The sequence below is a fragment of the Sinocyclocheilus anshuiensis genome, unplaced genomic scaffold (genome assembly GCF_001515605.1).
Source record: "Sinocyclocheilus anshuiensis isolate Anshui unplaced genomic scaffold, SAMN03320099.WGS_v1.1 scaffold1089, whole genome shotgun sequence".
Lineage (NCBI taxonomy): Eukaryota > Metazoa > Chordata > Actinopteri > Cypriniformes > Cyprinidae > Sinocyclocheilus > Sinocyclocheilus anshuiensis.
The window spans coordinates 199613-210159 of record NW_015555709.1 but is presented as its reverse complement, the minus strand read 5'-3'; the positions used below and the strand labels follow the sequence as shown (position 1 = coordinate 210159).

The 10547-nt window shown below is 35.2% G+C and overlaps 2 protein-coding genes across 2 annotated transcripts; both read left to right on the top strand.

Moving 5' to 3' along the window:
• Positions 1 to 359: 359 nt before the first annotated feature.
• Positions 360 to 1803, top strand: LOC107671828 (aldehyde dehydrogenase family 8 member A1-like). The gene is made up of 3 exons (XM_016464813.1): positions 360 to 395; positions 590 to 784; positions 976 to 1803. The coding sequence occupies exons 1-3, from the start codon at positions 360 to 362 to the stop codon at positions 1426 to 1428; spliced, it is 684 nt and encodes a 227-aa protein (XP_016320299.1). The 3' UTR covers positions 1429 to 1803.
• A 1142-nt stretch (positions 1804 to 2945) lies between these two features.
• Positions 2946 to 5167, top strand: LOC107671827 (aldehyde dehydrogenase family 8 member A1-like). Its single transcript, XM_016464812.1, has 3 exons — positions 2946 to 2954; positions 3954 to 4148; positions 4340 to 5167. Exons 1-3 carry the CDS (start codon positions 2946 to 2948, stop codon positions 4790 to 4792), a joined length of 657 nt encoding a protein of 218 aa, XP_016320298.1. The 3' UTR covers positions 4793 to 5167.
• Positions 5168 to 10547: the final 5380 nt, after the last annotated feature.

Here is a 10547-nt window from a genome sequence, read left to right as displayed (position 1 = left end):
ATATATCAAAACTTAATTTTTGATTAGTAACATGCATTGTTAAGGACAACTTTAAAGGCGATTTTCTCAATATTTTGATTTTCTAATATTATATAGTTCTTTCCTAACAAACCATACATCAATGGAAAGCTTATTTATTCACCCATGTCTAATTAGTTTTTTAAGTGTAAGTTTTTCATTTGTCTTATTTTTTCCGTTTTTTTTTTTTTTTAGGGAAATTTATCTTGAAAATTATTCAATTTTAGTTAACAGTAACAACACAGATGATAACCTGACTCCATTAGCAGAATTAAACAACATATTGTTTAACTATGAAATTATATTATATTATACTGTCTCAAACCTTTCCTTTTAATGGGATGACACCATGTAGTTCAGTTTTCTGCCACACCGTGGTGCTCAGAACACATAAATTGTTAATACAGCATTGTACATTGTGTTCTCTCACGCTCCTTCTCTTTCTTTCTCTTTTTCTCTCACTTAGGCCTTCACATCACACACACAAACACATCATCTCTGTGCTAATATTTACAGTGTCTGTATATAATTAGTTTACACAACCCAGTGATAATTGTGAGATTTACTAAAGAACTTACTTGCATCTTTTTCTCTTCTCTCTCAGGGAGAGATCTGTCTGTGCAGCAGCAGAATCTTTGTTGAGCGCAGCATTTACCCAGAATTCCTTGCTCGTTTCGTGGAGGCGGCTCGTCGGTGGAAAACTGGAGTGCCCTCTGACCCCTCCAACGACAATGGAGCGCTCATCAGCAAAGAGCATCTACAGAAGGTCTGATGATAATCACAGATGTGTTTCTATTGATAAAACAAACTGCGTTTTCAGTGTTAAGTGTCAGACAGTGTGGGATTAGAAAGTGGATATATGAAAAATACAGTCTTTATCTTCGTATAAAATGAAATTACTACGTTTACAAATAGACAGACACTTAAAACATTTAAATTGCCTGCTAACTCCTACAGGTTAAAGGTTATGTTGCTTTGGCGCTGGAAGAAGGTGCCCAGGTGCATTGTGGGGAGGGTGTGGACAAACTTATCCTTCCACAACAAAATGCGGGTGGCTATTTCATGTTGCCCACTATCATCTCTGGAGTGAAAGACTCCTCCGCATTGATGCAGGAAGAGATTTTTGGCCCTGTAACCTGTGTGACACCCTTCGATGAGGAGGAGGAAGCGATATCACGGGCCAACGGCGTCCGCTACGGTTTATCCGCCACGGTGTGGTCCCGAGATGTGGGGCGCGTGCACAGGGTTGCTAGGAAACTGCAGGCTGGGTTGGTGTGGACCAACTGCTGGCTGGTCAGAGATTTAAACCTCCCGTTCGGTGGCATGAAAAACTCGGGCATTGGTCGAGAGGGGGGAAAAGACTCGTACCACTTCTTCACTGAGGTTAAGTCCATCACCATCAAACACTGACGCAGAATGAAGCAGTATATGAGTCACTGTGTGCTTCATGTGTCATTTCAAATCTCTATACAAATTATATAGAGGAAGCAATCAGACTTGATATGATTGGGAATAAAGTCCAAGAGAAAATCTAAGTGCTTCATACTGTTTTTGGTGATTGAATGTGGGTGAATAATCTCGGTGGTCTTAAACTAGTATATTTCATTTTAAGACAAACCAGTCTTCAATTTTATTGCTGTTTCATAGCTTAGGAACAGAATGAAGTTCTCAGGTCTGCTTTGTTTAATAATCTGCTTTATCTTATTTTTTTTTTATTGAATTAACTTTGTTTTTCCTAAAAATCCTAAAAAAGCAATAAGACTGATGCAAATGAGTTCATTTTTAATATAAAAAATATATAGCTGTAAATGAAGGGGCAGATCTTAGCTTAGATAATTCGGTTTTGGACGAATTTGATGAAAAAAAATCTTATCAAATCTGTGAGTTTTAATTGCAGATTTTGATATCTTGGAGTGGTAGTAAAAATACTGTAAAAAAGAATATATTAATTCAAAGATGAAAGGATAAATGATTGATCACTTTCAAAATGACAATGAATAGACATAAATAGGCATTTAAAACTAAAGTTAATTCATATTTAAAATGCATTTACAAGAAATGTAAAAGTTAAAAAATTATTTTAAATTAACCATTTAAATTACAATTTCTACAAATACATTTGTTGATTCCTAGAAATGCTATTTGGCAAAAGGATTAAGAGAAACAATTGGCCAATCCTTTTTTAAAATGCAATTTAAAACTATTAAAATGTATATATGTTCCTAGACTACAAAACCAGTCATAAGTCGCACGGATATATTTGTAGCAATAGCCAACAATACATTGTATGGGTTAAAATTATAGATTTTTTTATGTCAAAAATTATTAGGATATTAAGATATTTTGTAAATTTCCTACCATAAATATATCAAAACTTAATTTTTGATTAGTAACATGCATTGTTAAGGACAACTTTAAAGGCGATTTTCTCAATATTTTGATTTTCTAATATTATATAGTTCTTTCCTAACAAACCATACATCAATGGAAAGCTTATTTATTCACCTTTCAGATTATGTAAAAATTGACTCTTATGAATGGTTTTGTGGTCCAGGGTCACATATAATAAAACCATTTGAAATTATGTATCTTTTTATTGTCACATTACATTTTATAGAATAAACAATTTAACATTTTAAATGTATTTTTTACTTCTGTTTTTAATGAATAAATAGGTAATTCATTTGTTTTATTTTTAAATGGCACTCCTAGTGGAAAAGTGATGAACGGTGTCTGTGAAACTTTAAAAACTTCATTTGCTCTACATTAAATCTCATTTTGCTGTCTTGAGACATTAAAGAGATCTTATTTGGGATTTATATCTTATCAGAACAACATATGTGTGCAAATATTGCTGTTAGGTTGGCAGACTCTTGTGTGTTAGCTTCCCACAGCTGGGTGCATGGATTAATGTGCTGGTTCCAAGAATGATCAGAGTGTGAGTTTTATCAGAGTGTGGGAAGTGACTATCTGACACATACTGTAGCACACAACTCATACATACACATTTAATTTCTGCAAAAACCACAACTGTTCTGTGCTTCAGAATGTTTCACATGAATCAGAACAGCAGTTAAAGTGATGGACACATGATGTTTTTCATCTCTGTTCAGTCCTCTCTGGTCTTAAGGGCAAATCTCTTTATCACAATCTTTCAGACCTTAAAAAAATGGACGCTAACCAACAGAAGCATTGAAAACCAAAAATGTGATTTTTAGGCCAGGTAAAGTCTTAAAAAGGCATGGAAAATTCATTTTATATACAGTACATTTAAGTAGTTCCAAAAGATATAATTGTCTGTAGATTGCCTCTAAATTGTATTCTTTAAAGTGTCCTGAAAAATACATAAAAACCAAGAGCAGCCTACGTGTCTGCATGGTGCCGGAAAGCAGTGATATCGTGCATCTATATTGAAAGGTTTTCTCGGTTAATGAGGGGTGTGTGCACGTTTGTGTAAGAAAACTAAAGGAAAGTTAGCTGCTAAGGCAACATGTCTAATTAGTTTTTTAAGTGTAAGTTTTTCATTTGTCTTATTTTTTCCGTTTTTTTTTTTTTTTAGGGAAATTTATCTTGAAAATTATTCAATTTTAGTTAACAGTAACAACACAGATGATAACCTGACTCCATTAGCAGAATTAAACAACATATTGTTTAACTATGAAATTATATTATATTATACTGTCTCAAACCTTTCCTTTTAATGGGATGACACCATGTAGTTCAGTTTTCTGCCACACCGTGGTGCTCAGAACACATAAATTGTTAATACAGCATTGTACATTGTGTTCTCTCACGCTCCTTCTCTTTCTTTCTCTTTTTCTCTCACTTAGGCCTTCACATCACACACACAAACACATCATCTCTGTGCTAATATTTACAGTGTCTGTATATAATTAGTTTACACAACCCAGTGATAATTGTGAGATTTACTAAAGAACTTACTTGCATCTTTTTCTCTTCTCTCTCAGGGAGAGATCTGTCTGTGCAGCAGCAGAATCTTTGTTGAGCGCAGCATTTACCCAGAATTCCTTGCTCGTTTCGTGGAGGCGGCTCGTCGGTGGAAAACTGGAGTGCCCTCTGACCCCTCCAACGACAATGGAGCGCTCATCAGCAAAGAGCATCTACAGAAGGTCTGATGATAATCACAGATGTGTTTCTATTGATAAAACAAACTGCGTTTTCAGTGTTAAGTGTCAGACAGTGTGGGATTAGAAAGTGGATATATGAAAAATACAGTCTTTATCTTCGTATAAAATGAAATTACTACGTTTACAAATAGACAGACACTTAAAACATTTAAATTGCCTGCTAACTCCTACAGGTTAAAGGTTATGTTGCTTTGGCGCTGGAAGAAGGTGCCCAGGTGCATTGTGGGGAGGGTGTGGACAAACTTATCCTTCCACAACAAAATGCGGGTGGCTATTTCATGTTGCCCACTATCATCTCTGGAGTGAAAGACTCCTCCGCATTGATGCAGGAAGAGATTTTTGGCCCTGTAACCTGTGTGACACCCTTCGATGAGGAGGAGGAAGCGATATCACGGGCCAACGGCGTCCGCTACGGTTTATCCGCCACGGTGTGGTCCCGAGATGTGGGGCGCGTGCACAGGGTTGCTAGGAAACTGCAGGCTGGGTTGGTGTGGACCAACTGCTGGCTGGTCAGAGATTTAAACCTCCCGTTCGGTGGCATGAAAAACTCGGGCATTGGTCGAGAGGGGGGAAAAGACTCGTACCACTTCTTCACTGAGGTTAAGTCCATCACCATCAAACACTGACGCAGAATGAAGCAGTATATGAGTCACTGTGTGCTTCATGTGTCATTTCAAATCTCTATACAAATTATATAGAGGAAGCAATCAGACTTGATATGATTGGGAATAAAGTCCAAGAGAAAATCTAAGTGCTTCATACTGTTTTTGGTGATTGAATGTGGGTGAATAATCTCGGTGGTCTTAAACTAGTATATTTCATTTTAAGACAAACCAGTCTTCAATTTTATTGCTGTTTCATAGCTTAGGAACAGAATGAAGTTCTCAGGTCTGCTTTGTTTAATAATCTGCTTTATCTTATTTTTTTTTTATTGAATTAACTTTGTTTTTCCTAAAAATCCTAAAAAAGCAATAAGACTGATGCAAATGAGTTCATTTTTAATATAAAAAATATATAGCTGTAAATGAAGGGGCAGATCTTAGCTTAGATAATTCGGTTTTGGACGAATTTGATGAAAAAAAATCTTATCAAATCTGTGAGTTTTAATTGCAGATTTTGATATCTTGGAGTGGTAGTAAAAATACTGTAAAAAAGAATATATTAATTCAAAGATGAAAGGATAAATGATTGATCACTTTCAAAATGACAATGAATAGACATAAATAGGCATTTAAAACTAAAGTTAATTCATATTTAAAATGCATTTACAAGAAATGTAAAAGTTAAAAAATTATTTTAAATTAACCATTTAAATTACAATTTCTACAAATACATTTGTTGATTCCTAGAAATGCTATTTGGCAAAAGGATTAAGAGAAACAATTGGCCAATCCTTTTTTAAAATGCAATTTAAAACTATTAAAATGTATATATGTTCCTAGACTACAAAACCAGTCATAAGTCGCACGGATATATTTGTAGCAATAGCCAACAATACATTGTATGGGTTAAAATTATAGATTTTTTTATGTCAAAAATTATTAGGATATTAAGATATTTTGTAAATTTCCTACCATAAATATATCAAAACTTAATTTTTGATTAGTAACATGCATTGTTAAGGACAACTTTAAAGGCGATTTTCTCAATATTTTGATTTTCTAATATTATATAGTTCTTTCCTAACAAACCATACATCAATGGAAAGCTTATTTATTCACCTTTCAGATTATGTAAAAATTGACTCTTATGAATGGTTTTGTGGTCCAGGGTCACATATAATAAAACCATTTGAAATTATGTATCTTTTTATTGTCACATTACATTTTATAGAATAAACAATTTAACATTTTAAATGTATTTTTTACTTCTGTTTTTAATGAATAAATAGGTAATTCATTTGTTTTATTTTTAAATGGCACTCCTAGTGGAAAAGTGATGAACGGTGTCTGTGAAACTTTAAAAACTTCATTTGCTCTACATTAAATCTCATTTTGCTGTCTTGAGACATTAAAGAGATCTTATTTGGGATTTATATCTTATCAGAACAACATATGTGTGCAAATATTGCTGTTAGGTTGGCAGACTCTTGTGTGTTAGCTTCCCACAGCTGGGTGCATGGATTAATGTGCTGGTTCCAAGAATGATCAGAGTGTGAGTTTTATCAGAGTGTGGGAAGTGACTATCTGACACATACTGTAGCACACAACTCATACATACACATTTAATTTCTGCAAAAACCACAACTGTTCTGTGCTTCAGAATGTTTCACATGAATCAGAACAGCAGTTAAAGTGATGGACACATGATGTTTTTCATCTCTGTTCAGTCCTCTCTGGTCTTAAGGGCAAATCTCTTTATCACAATCTTTCAGACCTTAAAAAAATGGACGCTAACCAACAGAAGCATTGAAAACCAAAAATGTGATTTTTAGGCCAGGTAAAGTCTTAAAAAGGCATGGAAAATTCATTTTATATACAGTACATTTAAGTAGTTCCAAAAGATATAATTGTCTGTAGATTGCCTCTAAATTGTATTCTTTAAAGTGTCCTGAAAAATACATAAAAACCAAGAGCAGCCTACGTGTCTGCATGGTGCCGGAAAGCAGTGATATCGTGCATCTATATTGAAAGGTTTTCTCGGTTAATGAGGGGTGTGTGCACGTTTGTGTAAGAAAACTAAAGGAAACTTGTGAATGTGTTCAGTCACGTCTCTGCGTGCTCACACACCATCCGTGCTCAAAGGGCAGAGCCCTCGCTGCCAGCTTTTATTTTGACTTGGCCACAGGCAATGCCCTGTACCACCCTGTGTGTATATACACACACACACACACACACACACATGCATATCTTGAGGATGCCACCTATAATAACCATGGATCTAGGGTCTGATACCTTTAGTATATGTTTCTTGCCATTTCAAATCCAAGAATAGCCTCTTTTCAAAATGTATATGTATTAATTTAGTAAATAATTGCTTTTTATTATTTTGATGAACGCAGTTCTACCTGTTCAGAAACCATTGTTGTGCCCCAGGTCAAATCTGATCAAAAAAATTTACAAAATGCAAAACAAAAGCTAAATCTGGAAAAGAGGTACGTAAGTTTTCATAGCAGTAGTACGTTTGTTAGTATACATTAAAAAAAAACCAGACATCTATGGCATGTTTTGATTAAATATCTAGATAGACGTGCGTGTAAAAATGTTCTGTGAACAGAACAGCAGGTCATATCAGGGCAGTTTTCCATTGAGGCCCTCGGTGGGTGGAGGACATCTAATGCTCTGATGAATATTGCTGACTTGTGAGAAAAATCTCGTGTAATCAGGTTAAATAAACTCCGGGAAACACAAGGAGAAAACCCTCTCCTTCTCTTTCTGTCTCTCCCCATTCATTAGCTTGTCTCTGGTGTGCGTGACCCAGGAAGAAAATGGCGGAAGATCATGTAGCTTGGAAAACTTCCTTCAAAAGGAAAAAAAGTATGGAATATGTTTGTGTCTGTACCACCCACCCAGTCCACCCTTCTTGCCAAAAGAGGAGTGGAGAGAGATTGCTAATGACCTCTGCGAGGAACAGGTGTAGATGTTCTAGAGATGGTGTAGGACAGGAAAAACAGTGAATTACTCTCATCTAATGTCTCATTGTGTCTCAATCTCAAAATTTGTGCTTTTATTTCTCATAGTTGTGACTTTATTTCTCACAGAGTGCACAACTGCGACTTTATATCTCAAATCTGTGACTTTATATTTCACAACATGACCTTATATCTCAATTTGCTACTTTATTTCCCATATTTTTGACTTCCCATATTTGTGTCTTTATATCTCACAGTATGACTATTTTAAACATGATCTTACAGTTACCTTACACATCACAGTGTCATTATATTTAAAAATGTATTAAAACAAACAAACAAAAAATAACTATTTCCGATAGTGGCTTTTTTTTCTCACTATGTGTCTATATCTCACAATTGCGACTGTATCTCATGACTGCATCTTCAGATAACAACATTATGACTTCATATCTCACAATTGCAACTTCACATCAAAATTGTAACTTTATATCTCAAAATTGTGACTGTCTCACAATGTGTCTATATCTCAGTTTGCTACTGTACTTCCCATATTCATCTCACAATGTTACTATATTTAAAAAATGATCTCACAATTATCTTACATTTCAAAATGTCATTATATCTCAAAATGTATGACCTTTTCTCCTAATTGTGACTTTATTTCTCACAATGTGTCTTTATATGTCGCAATTGCATCTTTGTCAAAATTGTAACTTTATATCTCAAAATTGTGACTTTGTCAAAATTTGCTACTTCCCTTAATTTTGCCTTTTATTTCTCACAACTGTGACTTTATATCTCACCATGTGACTATTTTAAAAATGATCTTACACATCACAATGTCTTTATATTTCAAAATGTATGTTATTTCTCAAAATTGTGACTTCATTTCTCACAATTGCTAATTTATATCTCAGAATTGTTACTTTATATCTCAGAAACTACAACTTTATATCAAAATTCTGATTATATCTTAGTGTGTCAGAATTTGCTGCTTCCTACAATTGTGACTATATCTCACAATGTGACTTTATTTTTAAAAAATTTAAGATTTAGTTTTGGCGTTTCTCCCTTTATTATGATAGCATAGTAGAGAAAGAGAGCGGGGGACAGGATCAGGAGAGTTTGACGAGCTGGGACTCGAACTCGATGCCGAAGCGCAACAGCACTAGATGGCAGCACACTGCTCAACGAAGCTAACGGTGCCGCCTATGTGACTTTATTTCAAAATGATCTTACAAGTATTTTCACTCTGAGACAGAAGCAGGCTTCCATTCAGTATAAATGATTATTGTAGTCACTAAATATTCATGTTTTTATCTCAAAAGCTCTCTTGAGTTTCTTTTAGATCATCAGACATGATGTTATGGCGCATTGAAAGCTTGTCTGATGTGAGTTTCCATAGAAGATCATCGTTAAACACAAGTCATTGACGGATATAGACACTTACTGTCCAGCTTTCTGGAAGCAGTTGGACTCACTGTTATGAAACTCATGACTAGGCCTGTACGGAATCTGTGCCCACAGCATTCCACAAAAAAGCTCTGTAGCTTTCCATTCATAAAACTCTAAATATGCCCCTCACCAGTCTGTTTTCCTAGTTTGATTATGTTGATGATAACCAGCTGTGACTTCCAGATATATTTAACACATTTTACCACATTTAAATCCACCCCAACAATATTTCATACCACAATTAGCACAGAAATTGTGAGTAAAGTGTGCTGATTTCATGTAGGCCTGGGGACTTACATGACTGTGTATCTGCTGACTAAAGTTTAAGCTCTGTGACACCAATGAAATGGCAAAAAATAGTGAGATTTGGGTCAAACATTAAAGATGGTGTATTTGAACGTGCTTGTGAATGTATGTGGATTTAGTCTGGGCAAACGCAGGCTTTTAAAATGAGGTTTTCCATAATGCTGTGTCAGGACACATTGAACTCTCTCTGTGTTTATGTAAGAGTGAGGCTGACCTCCCAATTCGGACACCCTCCTTCATTTGTCAGTCATGTAGGACTGTTGTAGTTCCCAGTCCTCCTCAACATGACCGTGGGTCTTGCAACATGCACTGTGGTGTCGATGCTCAAATGAATCCAAGTGTTGGATCACTTTCTGCTGACTAGTGTTTCAACATTTAACCAGATGGTCTCGCTCCATGGACACAACATAAACTACACACACAGAGCAACACAAATGACAATGACACAGACACATTTGTGCACGATGATGAAATCATGCTCAGTGTTCTTCTGTTTGTGTCTGATATCATTTTGTAAGATAAGAGATGTACAGAGCACACAATTATTTTGAGATATGGAAGGAAAGGAAGTTAACATAAATACCAAAGAAGAGTTTTATTTGCTCTTATTACAGTCCAGAGGAAATTTGTATTATTCAAAGGTTATAGTTTGAAGACTTCTTAGCATGAACTATGTCTCGGATGATTCATCTAAAATAAATGAGACAATTATAGACCGTATACAGAATAAAGACTATAAAATGAATTTACGAGGTGTTCAATTCATTTTAAAATCTGTGACCTTTCATCACGAGACAAATCTGAGAAAAGTCTCAATTTGATTTCCATTTAATCTCACTGTTTTGAGGAGAACCAACAGAATGATGTTTTCAGACAATAATTCCCTTAATAGATGTTACTGACCTCCATCTGACCCAAACCACGATGACTTAATCCACAAATGGTCAATTTTGTCATTTAGATTATAGTTGGATTGCATCCTTCACCAAGTGTGTCAGCCAGAAGTGTCCCACGCAATTTAACATCACCAGATTCACTCAAACATT

Excerpts from the sequence above, each read along its gene's own strand:
- LOC107671827 (XM_016464812.1), top strand. Across the intron at positions 4,149-4,339 it reads GCAAAGAGCATCTACAGAAG|GTTAAAGGTTATGTTGCTTT; the intron begins GTCTGATGATAA and ends TAACTCCTACAG.
- LOC107671828 (XM_016464813.1), top strand. The coding sequence starts at position 360 with ATGACACCATGTAGTTCAGTTTTCTGCCACACCGTG. Across the intron at positions 396-589 it reads CAGTTTTCTGCCACACCGTG|AACTTACTTGCATCTTTTTC; the intron begins GTGCTCAGAACA and ends GATTTACTAAAG. Across the intron at positions 785-975 it reads GCAAAGAGCATCTACAGAAG|GTTAAAGGTTATGTTGCTTT; the intron begins GTCTGATGATAA and ends TAACTCCTACAG.